General features: G+C 38.2%; 1 protein-coding gene across 2 annotated transcripts in view; it reads right to left on the reverse strand.

Annotated features, from left to right (window-relative positions):
• The window catches only part of CSTPP1 (centriolar satellite-associated tubulin polyglutamylase complex regulator 1), a 191,148-nt gene that overhangs the window by 145,434 nt on the left and 26,169 nt on the right, over nucleotides 1-19,545 (reverse strand). The window contains exon 2 of one of the 2 annotated variants that reach the window (XM_007455765.1): nucleotides 9,855-9,957. The exons of the other annotated variant lie outside the window; for it this stretch is intronic. Coding sequence (XP_007455827.1) covers nucleotides 9,855-9,957 — 103 coding nt within the window. The remainder of the gene's footprint in view (nucleotides 1-9,854; nucleotides 9,958-19,545) is intronic. 2 annotated transcript variants of the gene reach the window in all.

Here is a 19,545-nt window from a genome sequence, read left to right on the forward strand (position 1 = left end):
TAATTTCTCTAAGGGGAAATATTTTAGTGTGGAGAATTATACCTAAAATTTATACTAGCTAGCTGTAAAAGCAGCTCCCATGAAAACAGAAATAATATCGCTGGGTCTTGAGAATACTTCAGCCAAGGATGGAGTTCCTTCATTTCCTCTTATTGAACAGCTTCACAACAGCTAAATTTCTCTTAAATTGTAGCAGGGAGGGGGTGGGGAAGTAAGGTCTTTCCTGACAGGAAGAATCTGGGCCCAATTATTACTTCCATAACCTTTGACTGCAACTTCTAAATGAGGGGACCAGTGGGCTGTGAAATGGCTTCCTCAGTTGCCAAGTCAAGTGCTGCTGGATGGTTTCCTATAATCAAAACATGAAGGGACTGAAGAAGAGAGATGGATTCTAAGCGAATAAGCAGCTTCTTATGTCCTCAATGAACCTGGATTTTTAAGTTTCAAAATAGATTTTGGTGACTCTCAACTCACCACTATGTTTCCCTGGTGTCCTTTTGCTATAAGATACCCCTGGTAATATGGAAAAGAACCAGAATCCTCTATAGATTTCACAAATGATGGCTTAACAGAAATGCCTGGGCCAATAACAGTGAGGATAGGATTGCTTCAGCTACGGCAAAATCTATTCCTGGCAATTATCTGAGTCTGAGAATCCAGATGTTGACAATGAAAAATGGATTCTTTTCTGTTACAATGTGTCAACTCCAGCTAAGAACTGAACTGTGGAAAAGAGATGGGGGTGAGGGGTAGGCCGGGAGAAGCATTACACCTTTTGAAGAAGCCAATGATAGGATTAGTCACCATTCCTTCACCATACCACATTTTGACTCAATTTAACAACAGTAAATTGGGAAAACATGGTGCAGAAACGGCCCAGAGAAGTCTTAAGTCCACCCCTCATTCAAAGCTATGAGCCTGGAAATCAGTGAGTTCCTAGTTTGTTCTGATGTGTTTCTTGTTGCTCCAAATCCACTCCTCCGTTACCATGGGCACAAGAAGAACCCAAAACATTACTTAAATGCTGGGTAGTGGATAATCCTAAAAGATTTGCCAATTTTAGAACTGAAAGTTTATACCCTGACCGTTCTAGATTACTAAGGAGAGAAGTGGGTCATCTTTCATAGGGCTTAGAGCACCTGTTTTAAAAAAGAAGAAATAATACATATTTTATAATCATGCATTGTTTTCATTAAGTTATATTTTAAGTGATTTAAGAATATGCACTATTGGAATCTCCTTTTATTCTCCAAGAGTGAATTAATGAAGTTCACATTTCATGGACTTATTCTAATTAAAACAATAAAAAAAGGAATTTGAGGCTGGTACCTTTCACTACAAGAGTATATAAAAAAGCATGCAAGTTCCCAACTGAATTCTGATAATTAATATGTATCACAATGGAATTATTAATGTTCTTTTTCCGAAGATTGATAAATACTTCCATCTCCATATTTATACTATATATTAGATAACACAAATAATTTTATGACTAATTATTTTATTATTTTTACTTATTATATATGAGCAGTGCATGAGGGAGGCCAATTACCTGTAAGATAGCTTTCTATGACTACTGCCTGTTAAGGGTATTCCACTCTGAGCAGCAGTACATAAAATCAATCAAATTATCTTTTTTGGACACAGAAAGCCTAGGTAATAAAGGTGGACAAAAAGAAGGTAGGTCACCTGAGCTGAGATAACTTATCGGCTCTCAAATGGGATGAGCCAGTCATTCCATGGGATAAGCCCTCAAATGCCATCTCCTCCAAGGGGCCTTCCTGGCCATCCTATATATGACATTATCCTAGTTACTTCCTTGTTGTTTATCTTGTTACACTTATCAGCTGTGTAACCTAGGGAATGTTACTTTTGTGTGCCTGAATTTCCTAATGTATAAAATGAAGATAATACTAATATTCCACCTCATAGTATTTTGAGAATTAAATGAGATAATACATGTTATATGCTTAGGACCATGCCCAGCACATAGCAAGTATTTATTAACTATTAGCTATTGTCATCATTGTCAGTTTACTTGTTTATTGACTATCTCCCTCACTAAACAGCTAGGTTCATGAGGGTAATTACCTTATTTGTCTTGTTCACCACTATATCTTCTTCATTGCCAAATACACATAGGCACACAGTAGGTGCTCAAAAATAATTACTGAATGAATGCTGTCTTATATTCTCACATATCCTTAAAAAAAACTTCCATCAATGAAGGATATCTGTATATGTACTTGTAACCAAAACAGTCATCATGAAAACTTCCCTAGGAAGGTAAAATCATCATTTAAAAAAAAACAAAAACAAGACACTTGATTATAAAAAAAGAGTCCTCCTGGGCCCACCAACCAAGACCACAGAGTACCATTCTTTTCTACATTAGTATGTGGAGGTCAAGCTCTCTGATGCCACAGTGTTGTAACTATCAATTTAGCCTGTGAAGAAGGGTTCCCAATTGTGATAGGAATTCTCAGATTTCAGCCTGTTTTTCTCTCATCATTATTTTCCAATGTCCTAAAAAAACACGTTTCTCATTTTATCTTTACCACAAGAACCTGGTCACACTCTGCTGTGGTTTCTAAGTTACAGCTACTCTAGCCTCATTTTCTTGTCTGTACTTCTTCAGAAGTCCTGACCCCACGCCGACACTTGGTCTATTCTTAGAGCAGCACCTCTATAAATATTAATTCCTTTTACCTTTCATTGGTTGAAAGATGGCATTCAGAGGTAGAGGTTGCATACAACATGAAAGAAAATCCTATGGGATTTCATATCCTTCTTTCAAGAGTGTCCAGAAGAATATGATCTGAAGAGCTCACAGTCTTGCAGACACACACACACACACACACACACACACACACACACAGTACAGCTTAGCTACTCATGTTTTACAGCTTATCCAGATTTGCTGGAACAATCATGGATTTGTTGGAAAACACCAAGCACCAAGGAATGACAGCACAGGTGAGAGGGCAAGCTGATCCATAGAAGAAAATCAGCAGAAAAACAATTTTGAAGAGTATTTTTGTCATTGTTCAAAGGTAAATTATCCACCATTAAAACGTATGAAAATCTCAATGTCTGAACTTGAAACTGAGAGATGGAAGTGCACACAACACATTTTTAAAAAAATTATGTTTCCTATTGTTTAGAGACAGCTCCAATTGTATCCCCTCCAAAAGGACAATATAAAACATTTAAATGGCAATAAATTGAGCTCACCAGACAAAGCTATGTGATAAACTGTGTGAAGTACAGCTCATAAGGGAAATTTCAAAGAATCCAGAAACCATAGCTAGAAGAGACCTCATATTATTATCTGGTTAGGCCTCCAGCAACATTAGGCATTATAGCGACTTGGAGACAGTACAGAATAGTGGCCTTTGTAATACTGCAGATGAGGCTTGGTTCCTAATTCTGTCATTTATTAGCTTGTGAACTTAAAGAAGCTATTTTAACTTTTCTGAGCCTCAGTTTCCTCATCTATAAAATAGAGATAATAATATTACCTACTTCAAAGAATTACAGTTGCTGAAACATAGTATGAGTTTAATAAAACATTTTTTACTATATAATTATTACGTTATTTTTATTTATTAGCACATTAGACTTTATTATACCCATTTCACAGTTGAGGCAACTGAAGCCCAGAAAATTTCAGAGGGACTTCTCTGGTGGCACAGTGGTTAAGAATCCACCTGCCAATGCAGGGGACATGGGTTCGATCCCTGGTCCGAGAAGATCCCACATGCCACTGAGCAACTAAGCCAGTGTGCCACAACCACCAAGCCGGCGCTCTAGAGCCCGCAAGCCACAACTACTGAAGCCCACGTACTCTAGGGCCCACGTTCCACAACTACTGAGCCTGCGTGCTGCAACTACTGAAGCCTGTGAGCCTAGAGCCCAAGCTCCGCAACAAGAGAAGCCACCGCAGTGAGAAGCCCGTGCACCTCAACGAAAAGTAGCCCCCGCTTACTGCAAGTAGAGAAAGTCCACGCGCAGCAAGGAAGACCCAACACAGACCCAAAAAAAAAAAGAAGGGTTCCCAATTGTGATAGGAATTCTCAGATTTCAGCCTGTTTTTCTCTCATCATTATTTTCCAATGTCCTAAAAAAACACGTTTCTCATTTTATCTTTACCACAAGAACCTGGTCACACTCTGCTGTGGTTTCTAAGTTACAGCTACTCTAGCCTCATTTTCTTGTCTGTACTTCTTCAGAAGTCCTGACCCCACGCCGACACTTGGTCTATTCTTAGAGCAGCACCTCTATAAATATTAATTCCTTTTACCTTTCATTGGTTGAAAGATGGCATTCAGAGGTAGAGGTTGCATACAACATGAAAGAAAATCCTATGGGATTTCATATCCTTCTTTCAAGAGTGTCCAGAAGAATATGATCTGAAGAGCTCACAGTCTTGCAGACACACACACACACACACACACACACACACACACACAGTACAGCTTAGCTACTCATGTTTTACAGCTTATCCAGATTTGCTGGAACAATCATGGATTTGTTGGAAAACACCAAGCACCAAGGAATGACAGCACAGGTGAGAGGGCAAGCTGATCCATAGAAGAAAATCAGCAGAAAAACAATTTTGAAGAGTATTTTTGTCATTGTTCAAAGGTAAATTATCCACCATTAAAACGTATGAAAATCTCAATGTCTGAACTTGAAACTGAGAGATGGAAGTGCACACAACACATTTTTAAAAAAATTATGTTTCCTATTGTTTAGAGACAGCTCCAATTGTATCCCCTCCAAAAGGACAATATAAAACATTTAAATGGCAATAAATTGAGCTCACCAGACAAAGCTATGTGATAAACTGTGTGAAGTACAGCTCATAAGGGAAATTTCAAAGAATCCAGAAACCATAGCTAGAAGAGACCTCATATTATTATCTGGTTAGGCCTCCAGCAACATTAGGCATTATAGCGACTTGGAGACAGTACAGAATAGTGGCCTTTGTAATACTGCAGATGAGGCTTGGTTCCTAATTCTGTCATTTATTAGCTTGTGAACTTAAAGAAGCTATTTTAACTTTTCTGAGCCTCAGTTTCCTCATCTATAAAATAGAGATAATAATATTACCTACTTCAAAGAATTACAGTTGCTGAAACATAGTATGAGTTTAATAAAACATTTTTTACTATATAATTATTACGTTATTTTTATTTATTAGCACATTAGACTTTATTATACCCATTTCACAGTTGAGGCAACTGAAGCCCAGAAAATTTCAGAGGGACTTCTCTGGTGGCACAGTGGTTAAGAATCCACCTGCCAATGCAGGGGACATGGGTTCGATCCCTGGTCCGAGAAGATCCCACATGCCACTGAGCAACTAAGCCAGTGTGCCACAACCACCAAGCCGGCGCTCTAGAGCCCGCAAGCCACAACTACTGAAGCCCACGTACTCTAGGGCCCACGTTCCACAACTACTGAGCCTGCGTGCTGCAACTACTGAAGCCTGTGAGCCTAGAGCCCAAGCTCCGCAACAAGAGAAGCCACCGCAGTGAGAAGCCCGTGCACCTCAACGAAAAGTAGCCCCCGCTTACTGCAAGTAGAGAAAGTCCACGCGCAGCAAGGAAGACCCAACACAGACCCAAAAAAAAAAAAAAAAAGAGACAGAAAATTTCCCAAGATTATGGAGTGAGGACTTATAAGGATAGGAGCTCTTTTTCTTCCCAGGGCAGACCTCTTTTCACTTCATTATGCTTCTATAAATCAATACAAAACTGAGGTCTGCGAAAGAAAGATTTTCAGTAGATAAATTCACAATCAAAGGAAAATCAGGAACTTCTACCATTCAGGTCTCCTTGTCTACCAAATACTACTTCCTATTCAATCATATACGCACACCTTTCAGGTTGAGTTTTGTGGTTTTGGGGTTTTTTTTTTAAGGATTTTGGAGCTTTGATGCTGGCTCACCTCTTAAAATAACTTGCCTCAGGCCAATATGGTGTTTTAGAGTTACAGAAATGTCAGGTAGAATGGCCATTACCAAAAACTCTAGAAACAGTAAATGCTGGAAAGGGAACCCTCCTGCACTGTTGGTGGGAATGTAAATTGATACAACCACTACAGAGAACAGCATGGAGGTTCCTTAAAAAACTAAAAATAGGGCTTCCCTGCTGGCGCAGCGGTTGAGAGTCCGCCTGCCGATGCACGGGACACGGGTTCGTGCCACGGTCCGGGAAGATCCCACATGCTGTGGAGCGGCTGGGCCCATGAGACATGTCCGCTGAGCCTGCGCGTCTGGAGCCTGTGCTCCACAACGGGAAAGGCCACAACAGTGAGGGGCCCACGTACAGCAAAAAAAATAAAAATAAAAATAAAAAATAAAAATAGAACTACCATATGCCATAGCAATCCCACTTCTGGGCATATACCCTGAGAATACCATAATTGAAATTGCAGCAGTATTTATAATAGCCAGGACATGGAAGCAACCTAAGTGTCCATCAACAGATGAATGGATAAAGATGAGGCACATATATACAATGGAATATTAGCCATAAAAAGAAACGAAATTGAATTATTTGTGGTGATGTGGATGGACCTAGAGTCTGTCATACAGAGTGAAGTAAGTCAGAAAGAGAAAAACAAATACTGTATGCTAATGCATATATATGGAATCTAAAAAAAAAAAAGAAATGGTACTGATGTGGCAGGGTAGGAATAAAGACATAGACATAGGGAATGGACTTGAGGACACGGTTGGGGGGATGCTTGAGAGGGGGAAGCTGAGGTGAAGTGAGAGTAACATCGACATATATACACTACCAAATGTTCAATAGCTAGTGGGAAGCAGCAGCATAGCACACGTAGATCAGCCCGGTGCTTTGCGATGACCTAGAGGGGTGGGATAGGGACAGTGGGAGGGAGGCTCAAGAGGGAGGGGATATGGAGACATATGTATGCATATGGATGATTCACTCTGTTATACAACAGAAACTAACACAGTATTGTGAAGCAGTTATACTCCAATAAAGATCTATTTAAAAAAAATATCAGGTATGTGCCATTCACATAGATTATGTAATTTTTAGTTTTCTAAGGACAAGAAACTGCTCACATATGGGGAGGGGGAAGGGTAAGCTGGGACAAAGTGAGAGAGTGACATGGACATATATATATACACTAGGGAGATGGGAGAGGGAAGAAACATGGGAACATATGTGTATGTATAACTGATTCACTTTGTTATAAAGCGGAAACTAACACACCATTGTAAAGCAATTATACTCCAATAAAGATGTTAAAAAAAAAAAAGAAACTGCTCACTTGGCAACTAGATTTCTATCAGCACTGTGGAAAAAAGTCTTAAGATTTTTTTTTCCAACAGTGTACTGCTAGATAAAAGCTATAGTCAATAGCATTTGGAAACAGTTATAAGCCTTACTAGAGTTTGGTATTAGTTTCATACACCAGTGGGTTCACTTTTGGAGTGCTATATACATGGTATACAGCTTCTTTTTTTTTTTTTTTTTTTTTTTTTGGCCGTGCCTCAAGGCATATGGGATCTTAGTTCCTGAACAGGGACCTAACCCGTGCCACCTATAGTGTAAGTGCAGAGTCCTAACCACTGGACCACCAGGGAATTCCAGTATACAGCTTCTTAAATGGCAGGATATAGAACTTTATCAAAAAGAATCAAGAAAAAAGAGAGAAAGAACAAGAGACGGTCCTTATTCATAATAGGACCAAGAATAAGAGTGGATAGTATGCAATAACCTAAAATACAGATACAGCTGTAGATTCAACATTTACCTAACACCTATCATATAATAAGCATCATGCCAGGTATTGGGAACACAGGGATGAAGAAGAAATGATGCCTACCCTCAAGGAACCAGCACAGTAGGGAAAAGACTTATAAAGGAGATGGGGGAGGGGGAAATAGAGTAAAATGAAAACAGCCAGGAAGAAGCATTGTCCCCAGAAGAATCGTATTTCATTTGGCAAGGAGCCTCAAGGGTGCTCGTACAGATTAAATGACCTAGAAACTTGACCCCTAGGCTGGTCAGTTCCGTGAAAGCAAGCAAGGCTATCCAAGCTCAGTCTTTATTCCCAGCCCACCTCACTTGCTTCAGCCCATATACCTGGAGAACAAGTGAGATTCCTTGCTCTACTTCACCCTCCCTTAGAAGACTGGGAGAAGGGACCAGCTCTGATCCTGGAAAGCCTGTTTTTCCCAGGAACTTGACATTCCAATCCATAAGAAATCTAGATTTTGTTTGCAAGACTTATAGCTCAGCAAAAGAGCTAGGGGGAGTCAAGAATTCCCCTAACAGCAACCCAAGTTAAGGCCATTAGAAGAGATGTCTGATCTTCAAGGAATCTCTGGAGAACAGAAAGGAAAAAAAAATTGTTTTCAAGGAGGATGGACTTGAGCTCATGATGCACCATAAGTAGAAGCCTATAAGAGGCTATTCTTCCTTTTTTAGAATGCTTACGATAAACCAGAAAAAAAGGAAAAAGAAGACAAATGATTATATAATTATGTTGGCATTTTGGTAATAAAAATAATTTTTTGTATTTCTTTAGCATATCCTTTCATGAAGACCAAGGTATTTTAAATTGATTATTTCATTCAGCCTAAAAACAGTTCTGTGACACCAAAAAGAAAGAAATAGGTAAGAGAGATTAAGAGGTACAACCTTTCAGTTGCAAAATGAATGACTTATGGGTATGAAATGTACAGTGTGGGGAATATGGTCAATAACTATGTAATACCTAAAAAAGAAACAGAAACAAAAAACTAAGTAATATCTTTGTATATTGAACTATCACAACTAGACTTATTGCAGTGATCAGTTTCAAATGTATAGAAGTAACAGGAGCTAACAGTGTTATAGGTCAATAATTCAAAAACAAACAAACTCATAGAAAAAGAGATCAGATTTCAGGTCATCAGAGGTGGGTGGGGGATAGGAGGAATTGGATAAAGGCAGTCAAAACTTCCAGTTATAAGATAAACAAGTACTAGGGATGTAATAATGTACAAGATGATAAATATAATTAACACTGCTGCATGTTACAAATGAAAATTGTTAAGAGAGTAAATCCTAAGAGTTCTCATCAAAAGAAAAAAGTTTTTTTCTATTTCTTTAATTATCTATCTATATAAGATGATGAATGTTCACTAACTTATTATGATAATCACTTCTTCATGATGTATGTAAATCAAATCATTATGCCATACACCTTAAACTTAGTACTATACGTCAATTATATCTCAATAAAACTTGAAGAAAACAATTTTTTAATAAATTAAAAAATAATCATTTTGACTTTTACACACTCCAAGCATACTTTATAAAGAAACACTACTCCTCAAAGATATAATCTGTGAAAGATGTCCTGCCTCTAGAAATAATCTTAAATCATTAAGTGATTGACACAGCCTCCTGTAGAAAGAAAACTGCAGAGGAATATCATCCTAAGCATTTCCGTGAAAAAAGCCAGCCAAGAAAAACACAGGCTAAAGGAACACTGACTAAAGGAAATCAGAGTGAATATTCTGAATAACAGGGAAAGTTAAAAATTATAAGAGGAACCTAAAAAAAACAGATCTAATAGATCAAACAAGCAGCAGTTGAACTTTCATAGTTATCACCACTCATGAGACTTATCATTGGACAAAACTAGCTGCACCGAAGGCATGTTCCAAAACCTGTTTGGGCAGCCCTCAATCAGTCTACCAAAACTAAGCATTCACTGCCACTACATAATCAGCATTGCCCTGCTCTACTTTTCATGTATCTTGCCTGCTTCCAAAAGCCTCCTCTGGGCCCACACTATAGGCAAAGCACTCATGTACTTACTATTCAGTGAAGAACCTGGCAATGCCAAATTGGCTAATATCTTCCTTGTTCTCTAGCAGCTGGCATACTGCGTCCTCCATGTATGTGAGGACATGGCGCTGGGCTAAAAAAACAAACAAACAAACAAAGACAGAAAGAGAAAGTGAGAGGGATACAAAAAAAAAAGTCCTTCCAATCCCAGTAGGCCATGAAAGTCAATCAAGGTGTTGGTTCTGTTCTAGGAAGTGGACTGGAATAGGCAAACCAAACTTGCTGGCCCTAACTGAGCTAGTCTCAATGGGCAGAATGGGAGATGCTGGAGAACATAACCTATTGCCATGTGATTGGCTGTTAGTATTAATATCAACCCTTCACTCTTCATTTCAGTGATTAGGGTGAGGAGCTTTAGCACCATTTAGCAGATACACCTGGGAATTCTTTCTTCCTACCTCCTTCCACCTTCTTCCACTTCCGCATGTCCCAGAAATTTATCCCAGGGAGTAATGATTCTATGCCTGAAACATGGATGATCTGACTGCAAGGAAAACTCAATTCTTTAATTAAAAAAAAAGTCACTGAAAGAGTTTAAGGACCATGAAGATTTCAGTAAAGTTGTCATAAGTTATTAACCTTGGTAAGTAATAAGACCATGAAATCTGTGTGGCCCAATTTATCAGAAATCATGTTTTCTACATTTGTTGTGACGGATAAATGTATGACTTAATCATGGGCTTGTAATACAGGGTGTGATGAGTATTAGAATTAGACAGACCTGGGTTGGAATCATGGCTCTGTCTGATAGCTTAATCTTGGATAGTTATTTAATCTGCACCTGTTTTCTTCTTTATCAAGTGTGGAAATAAACATTATTTAATTTAATTACTTAATTTATTTATATATTGAAGTATAGTTGATTTACAATGTTGTGTTAGATTCTGGTGTACAACAAAGTGATTCAGTTATATATATATGTTCTTTTTCATATTCTTTTCCATTGTAAGTTATTACAAGAGATCGAATATAGTTTTCTGTGCTATACAGTAGAACCTTGTTGTTTATCTATTTTATATATAGTAGTTTGTATTTGCTAATTCCAAACTCTTAGTTTATCCCTTCCCCCTTCCCCTTTGGTAACTGTAAGTTTGTCATCTATGTCTGTGGGTCTGTTTCTGTTTTGTAAATAAGTTCATTTGTATCATAATTTATTTTACTTATTTTAATTTTTTTATACATTTATTTATTTATTTTTGGCCGCACTGGGTCTTTGCTGCTGCATGCGTGCTTTCACTCATTGTCTCGAGCGGGGGCTACTCTTCGTTGCAGTGTGCGGGCTTCTCATTGCAGTGGCTTCTCTTGTTGTGGAGCACGGGTTCTAGGCGTGCGGGCTTCAGTAGTTGTGGCACGTGGGCTCAATAGTTGCGGCTTGTGAGCTGTAGAGCGCAGGCTCAGCAGTTGTGGCGCATGGGCTTAGCTGCTCCGTGGCATGTGGGATCTTCCCGGACCAGGGCTTGAACCCATGTCCCCTGCATTGGCAGGCAATTCTTAACCACTGCACCACCAGGGAAGTCCCTGTATCATATTTTAGATTCCACATATCTGACAATATCTCAGACTTGGTGACCTTAAAATTCTAACTGGAGCCCAGTAATTTTTAACAGGTACCCTTGATGTTTCTGATGTAGTTTAAGAATCACTGTTTAAGAACATGGGCTTTGGAGTTCCAAGACACTTGAGTTCCATTCTCAGCCCCACCAAATGCTAGCTGTGTGACCTTGAGCAAATTATTCTGCAAGCCTATTTCCTGTGGATAATAATACCGTTACTATTCATAAACCACAATACCTGGTTTTCTTGATAATATATTTTATTAAAAGCTATGTCAAAGGGCTATTGGAGGTTTACTTCAGTAATACAGCAGAGCTTCTAATATAGCAGGTGCTCACCAAATGCTTGTTCCCCTTCCCTGTGTTTTGCCAGTGGTAGCCTGGCACACTTCATATAGAAACTTCCAATTCAGTACTTCCATTTACCACCCTATTTTTTACAAAAAAGCAAAACAAAACAACTTTCGTCTGGAACAGTAAGAACAAAAAACCCAAAAGTAATAAATATCCTGCCAAAAAGCAGTTCCACAAGGTTGCTGAGATGGGCATTTGCCTCTTTCACATTTTCATCCTTCAGGAAAATATGAAAGAATTACCTAAAATTTGTAAAAATAGGTACTTCAAAAAAACATTCCTGAAGTCCTGGTAGTTTAGTGAGACTTATAAAGCAAATAAGTTTATCTACCCAAGCTCTACTCAACTGAGTCTTTATTTGACAGTGGTTACCTAAAGTTTCACCATGTTTACACCAGTCTAAAGTCCAGATGAATGACATGTTTACATTCCATGACTTATTCTGTCAATATGAGTGCTTCCCAAAGCTAACAACTATCAGCTACCACAAACATTCTCTAACCCTGACCTCAGAAAAAGATGTGAAAACAAAACCAGTGCTTCATCAACAGTTCATCCAACTGGAAAACTATTTCGCTAAGAAATGGCCAAAACTGATAGTGAAGTCGTGAGATAATACATGACAATCTCTTGGGACTTCCCTGGCAGTCCAGTGGTTAGGACTCAGTGCCACTGCTGTTGGCCCTGGGTTCAATCCCTGGTCAGGGAACTGCAGTGCCACTGCTGTTGGCCCTGGGTTCAATCCCTGGTCAGGGAACTAAGATCCTGCAAGCCACGTGGCATGGCCAAAAAAAAAAAAGGATGATTTCTGGCATTAATTGTTTTATAATTAAGCATATATGAAATTGGGAAGAAAAAATGGCCAAACCAACATTAAAATCAGGTATACTTTCACCTCTGAGTTTCCTTCCCTTATTCCACTCACTTATCCTGGTCTTACAAAAAGATTTCTTCCTTGGACTATATAGGCTTTTATGACTTAGATCTACCTAAGGCTACTACAAGACTAGGGGGTTTTTTTGTTTTGTTTTTTGGTTTTGTTTTTTGATTTGGTTGTTTGTTTTGTTTTTTGATGGCAGAAATGAAAGAGCTCTACTTAGAAGCAAATCCTGCTGCTTCTCCTCCCTAGCTCCAGGGACTAAAAGTCAATGTGAAAGCTCTTTAAGGGAGAAATGTTTTCAGAGCAGTTAAAATCAAAGTACTTTCGTCCTCCTCAAAAAAAGGAGAACTTTTCTGGAAAACAGACTTTGCATGAGAAAAAAAAAAAAAGCATGGGGGGAGAGGGGAAAGGAAAAAAGAAAACAAATATAAATAAAGGACTATACTTATTTAACATTCAGCTATCAATCAGACATTTAGAGTTTAATATTACACATAATAATGATAATAACAGCTCTACCAATTTTGAGGACCTGTGCAACTTACTGAACAACAATGGGCCAGAGACTGTGCTAATTGTTTTACATGCATGATTTCATTTAGTCTTCACAACAATCCTATGATAGATATTTTGATCATGTTTCTGTTTTACAAATGGGAGAACTGAGATTTATAGAAATAAAGTAACTTGCTCAAGATCACACAGCTAGTGAGAAGAGAAGCCAAGATTCAAACCAAGGTGTGTCCTACCAAGAACCCATGCTCTTAACACTATATACCACACTGCCTCTTCACTGACACTTTATAATCAGTTTTAGAAATAAATATGATCTTCATTTTACAGAGCACAAAAGCAGGGGTGTATGTTGATAGTAAAATCATCTGAGGGATGTGGTCCACTTCTGTCCATGTGAATTCATATGTGTGTATGTGAGTGTGTATGTGTATATCCTGTCCCCACCTGCATAGGTATGCATGCTAATCAGCATTTGTGTGAAGTTAAAACTTGTCCCCAAATTTCAAAGTTTCTTACAAAGAACCACCCCACCACAAAGTATTCACCCCACCCATTCCTAGTTCGGAAAGTAGAAACAGAAAGCCCTAGTGCTCTTTTCTTTTCTTCTTTTTTTTTTTTAACATCTTTATTGGAGTAGAATTGCTTTACAATGGTGTGTTAGTTTCTGCTATATAACAAAGTGAATCAGTTATACATATACATATGTTCCCATATCTCTTCCCTCTTGCATCTCCCTCCCTCCCACCCTCCCTATCCCACCCCTCCAGGTGGTCACAAAGCACCAAGCTGGTCTCCCTGTGCTATGCGGCTGCTTCCCACTAGCTATCTACCTTATGTTTGGTAGTGTATACATGTCCTTGTGCTCTTTTCATCTGTGCGTGAAGCGAAGGAGCTAAGAAGAGCCAGCAGAGGTAGGAAGAAGTTCCTCCCTGAGAATTTCACACAAGCCAAGTGCAAAGAGCTCTCTCTAAATTGCTGCTCCCTAGTGGTTTCCTTCATGTGCAGCTCTTATCATTCCAACGTTCCTTCTGTGGTTAAGGGTACCACCCAGCCACGGAAAATCCTTGTACTTTACCAAACTTCAGCGAGACAGAAGTTCAAAGCTCCTGTCTGGCAATAAAACATGGAGGGTGTCATTTCATGTTATTTTTTAAATGCAAAAGAATAAGCGTTAATTTATGTGAATGATTAAAGAATAAAAACTGCACACCTGCACCCCTGGAGGGCAAAGATACCTGGGCACCTTAGCTGCCCTCTTGGAAAAGGAAAAGCATTTCAGATTGGCTTTTCTTCTGCTGCTTTGCTGTGATTTCCACAAGACCAGGATTAAGTTTTCTGACATGAACCAATATGCTCTATTGTTCTGAAATCCACACTAAGGCCCAAGAGGCCATGTCTTGCTCAGATAGCATCACTCACAAGGTTCATATAAAGATCATACAGTGTTTACTTATCTTTTACTTAGCTATTTCAGTGCAGTGTACTGAAGCTGTAAGTGCTTATCTCAGACTGCACTGCACTGAAATAGCTAAGTAAAAGATAAGTAAATAGGGCTTCCCTGGTGGCGCAATGGTTGAGAGTCCTCCTGCCGATGCAGGGGACACGGGTTCGTGCCCAGGTCCGGGAAGATCCCACATGCCGCGGAGCGGCTAGGCCGGTGAGCCATGGCCGCTGAGCCGGCGCGTCCGGAGCCTGTGCTCCGCAACGGGAGAGGCCGCAACAGTGAGAGGCCCGCGTACTGTAGAAAGAAAAAAAGAATATGTCTAATAATAAACTGCTTCTTTAGAATATATTTGATATACACAGAAGGTAACATATTAATGATTATGTTATTATTGCTACATACTAATTTTACAGATTAAAACAACATAGCAATTTATTGCAATGGTTAAGAACATGGGCTCTGGAGTCAGGCTGACCTGGATTTGATTTCTAGCTCTGGTACTTATTAGCTGTGTGACTTGAAGCAAATTACCTAATCTCTCTGCCCTTTTCTGTAAAATGGGGAAATAATACCTACGACCTAAGGTTGTAGTGAGGAGTAAATAAAATAACTTATGTAATAATCTTAGCATAGTGCTTGGCACATTGTAAATATGCAATAAACATTAGCTATTATGTTTATTATTGTGGTTTTATTACAGTTGTTACTACATATCCCTCCCAGACACCGCAACTCACAAGACATTGGGTTTCAACATTAATGAACACCCAGAGGCCAACCTACTATAGCCCCCTACTCACCTATTTAAAGTTCTGCTCATCTAACTAAGGATGTTTACAGATTATCTTCAAGGATTCCTGGGCTATATAAAACCCTATACATATGATAATACACATAATCTATACCCATTTCAGCTATAGCCTTTAAACTTGTGGGAAGCATTCACTTATTAACTGTTAATTACTCAGGAGGCTCTAATTTATACGGGTAAAGTCCAAAACTATTTCTTTTTACTCTCTTCCCAAGCATAAATACCATCAAAGCATTAGCTATTTATTTTGCAATTAAATGATAAGGGGTCCCATTTGAAAATTTTTGCTTGACAGGCTACCTACATCATTGAGACCACTCATTTTATTATATTAGTATTTTATACAGAGTCCCTGTTTTAGAATAAACAAGTTTCCCTAGAAAATATTCACATGAATTACAATATGTGATATTAATAGATACAAGAGCAAGAACAGTGTAAGTGAAAAGCAGAGTACATACATATATTCAACTTTAAATCTGACTTTCTTCTCCCTTACCAGAGTCCTTTTGAGACACATTTTTGTCTTTGAAGCCTCTTGAGATTTAGATGCTGGCTGGCACAAATAAGTGCTGAATTAAATTAAGACTGTTCTCTGAGATTAGAAAAGTAACCCTGTTAACCAACGACCTGTCACGTAAACTGTTTAGAAGCTTCAAGTTTAATAGCATATATAAATCACTAACATGGTATAGTATTTGATCTTGTTAAGTACATATAGATAGCTTAATGGTTTACAAAGTTAATAAACCTCTAAAACTAATTATTTACATCCTCCATCTTTACTGGTATGTCCTGATCCAGGGACACAGTATGCTCTGGTAAAATATTTTATCGCCCATACAAGACCATCTTTGATCTTAGACCACACTAGACCAATTTCCTTTGACCAAAGGAGATAGGGAAATGAGGAAAACCAGCACATGCAATACTTATACAACCCAATGAGGTAGGAAATAGACTTTTTTGAAGCTCAGAGAGGTTAAGGAACCTGCTCAGTCTTAAAAAATGGCTGAGCTAGAATTCAAACTTAAGATTTAACTCCAAAGTCCATGCCCTTCCACTTCAACCCTAGCTCTCAAAAACAAAAACCAAACAAAATAAGAAAAAGCTAAGAACCTACAATGTGTCCCATTTTACACTGTATTATCTAGAAAACACTGGCTCTCCATTGTTAATACTAGAAAAGAAACTTCAGTTGGTAAATAGGATAAAGTATTGGCATGATCTTTAAACTTAAAAAAATGTTTATTTATAATTACATATTTAATTATTTTTAAAGATTCAAACAATATAGAAACAGTAAAAAACCAATCCCAGTTCCCAATCAGTTTGGTACTCATACTTAAAAAAATATATAAACACAGTTTGTGAGCTTGGTTTTGTTTTTAAGTAAATGACATATACTTTTCTGTACCTTTACTATTTTCACTCAACCGTGTTTGGAAATCTTTTATGAAACAATATGGAACCAACTTATTTGCCAAATGGTAAATACTCCTCTGTTGATAAATACTCAGGTTGTTCCCACATTTTCACTATAGCAAACTGTGCTGGGTTGAACATTCTTGTAGTTGTTTTCCTGTGCATACGTGCAAGAGTTTTTCTAAGGCAGATATCTCAAAATTGAATGGACATGTCACAGGATGCACATAATCTCATGGTTTTTTTTTTTTTTTAGTTTTATTGAGAAACAGTTGACATACATTACTGTGTAAGTTTAAAGAATACAGCATAATGGCCTGATTTACGTATACTATGAAATGATTATCACAATAGGTTAAGCTAACATCCATCTTCAAATATAGATACAATAAAAAGAAAAGAAAGAAGAAAAGAAAAAAAGAAAAATTTCTCCTTGGATAATAGCTCTTGGGATCTACTCTCTTAACAACTTTCCCATACATCATACAGCAGTGTTAACAACAGTCATCATGCTGTACTTAACATCGCCAGGACTCATTTACCTTATTCCTGGAAATCTGCACACTGTCCTACCATCACCCCCACCATCCTCCTATTCTCCCTCCCCCAACCCTCTGCCTCTGGCAACCACATGTCTGATCTCTTTTTTCAGAGTTTGGTGGGTTTTTTTAGATTCCACATATAAGTGAGATCATAGAGTATCTGTCTGTCTCTTTCTGACTTATTTAATTCAGCACAATGCCTTCAAGGGCCATCCATGTTGTTGCAAATGGTAGGATTTCCTCCTTTTTTTTTTTTTTTTTTTGCGGTACGCGGGCCTCTCACTGTTGTGGCCTCTCCCGTTGCGGAGCACAGCCTCCAGATGCACAGGCTCAGCAGCCATGGCTCACGGGCCCAGCCGCTCCGAGGCATGTGGGATCTTCCCGGACTGGGGCACGAACCCATGTCCTCTGCGGCAGGCAGACTCTCAACCACTGCGCCACCAGGGAAGCCCAATTTCCTCATTTTTTATGGCTGAATAATATTCCAGTGTGTGTGTGTGTATTTTTTCCACAACTTCTTTATCCATTCATCCATCAATGGACACTTAGGTTGTTTCCCTATCTTGGCTATTGTTAAGTATGTTGCTATGAACATGGGGATGTAGGTACCTTTTCCATTTTGTGCTTTTGTTTCCTTTGGATATATTCCCAGAAGTGGAATTGCTGGATCACATGGTAGTAGTTCTATTTTTAATTTTTTGAGGATTCTCTGTACTGTTTTCCATAGTTGCTGTACCAACGTACAATCAGAACAACAGTACACAAGAATTCCCTTTTTTCCACCTCTTCGTGTTTACTAGATATACACAGTTGCTTTACAAAGGGTTATTCCAATTTATACTCCTCCCCACCATAAGAAAATCTGTTTTCACTAAGGCTTTGTGATTTTTGCCAATTTAACAGTTATAAAATTGTTTCTCACTGTTGTTTTAATAGTTTAGCCTTCTTAATTACTTAATTAAATAAAGTTAAGCATATTTTCATGGTTACTTGTATTTCTCGTCTGTGAATAATCTGCTAATATCCTTTGCCCATTTTCCTCTCTGGTTGTCTTTTTTCTTTCTTGATTTGGAGGTTTTTCTAATTTTCTATATGTGCAAATATGGGTTTTCTACCTTATGGGTTTTCTTTTCATTTGTTTATGGTACCCTTCATTGCACAGAAGTTTAAAATGTTGATGTAATCAAAAGTATTTATCTGTGCCCTTTGTGCTTTGCGTCTTATTCAAACAGGCCTTCTGTACTCCAAGTGTATAATACCCTATATTTTGTTCTGGTATGATATTTAATTTAAGCTAATTACGTCCCTTACCAAAATTGTGAGTTCACAATTAACATAGTCAGTATAATACAAAAAGAAATTTAAAACTTGTGGTGGAGAAAAATAAAGTAAAAGTGTTAACCCAAAATCAAGCTTCTCTAAACACTAACTAGTTCTGAATATAAAACAGCTGCATGTCAAGTTTAACTTTGGGCCCCCAGAAAAAAACTGTAAATGAATCACAACTTGCAGATCAATATCTTGAGAAATATCCTTTATATAAATGCAGGAGGCCTCCCTCTTTTAATAGCTCTTGATCATTACAGAGTTCGCTTAATGGTAGCTAAACCTATAAATATAATAAAATGACAGCCAACATTTATTAAGCTCTATGAAAGACAGCATTCTAAGCATTTTATAGGTAATAATTCATTTACTGCTCACAACAATCCTACGAGATGGGTACTTTTATTATATTTCCATTTTACAGGTGAAAAAAGGAAGACTCAGACATGTAATTTACCTAAAGGTTAAAGGGCTGGTAAGCAGCAGAGACAGGACTTGAATCCAGGCCTTTGGTCTGCACTACACTATATTGCAGCCCTTAAAGAGCTACGGAGCATATGTATCAATTGGAATTTTCTAAGAACAAATGTACAAATTAAGGAAAGATCTTTTACATTAACAGTTATAAAACAGACAAAACTAATACATTGCATTTGGACACCCAAACCACCACAGTGCTGCTATACAGCTAGTCAAACTCAAATACTAAAAGATAAGCCAGGAGCAAAGAAAGCATTACACATATGTTAACATCACCTGTGACAACCAGAAAACAAGAGGTGACTAAAGGTCTTTATGTAAAGTAGAAGA

The sequence above is a fragment of the Lipotes vexillifer genome, unplaced genomic scaffold (assembly GCF_000442215.2).
Source record: "Lipotes vexillifer unplaced genomic scaffold, Lipotes_vexillifer_v1.1 scaffold977, whole genome shotgun sequence".
NCBI lineage: Eukaryota > Metazoa > Chordata > Mammalia > Artiodactyla > Lipotidae > Lipotes > Lipotes vexillifer.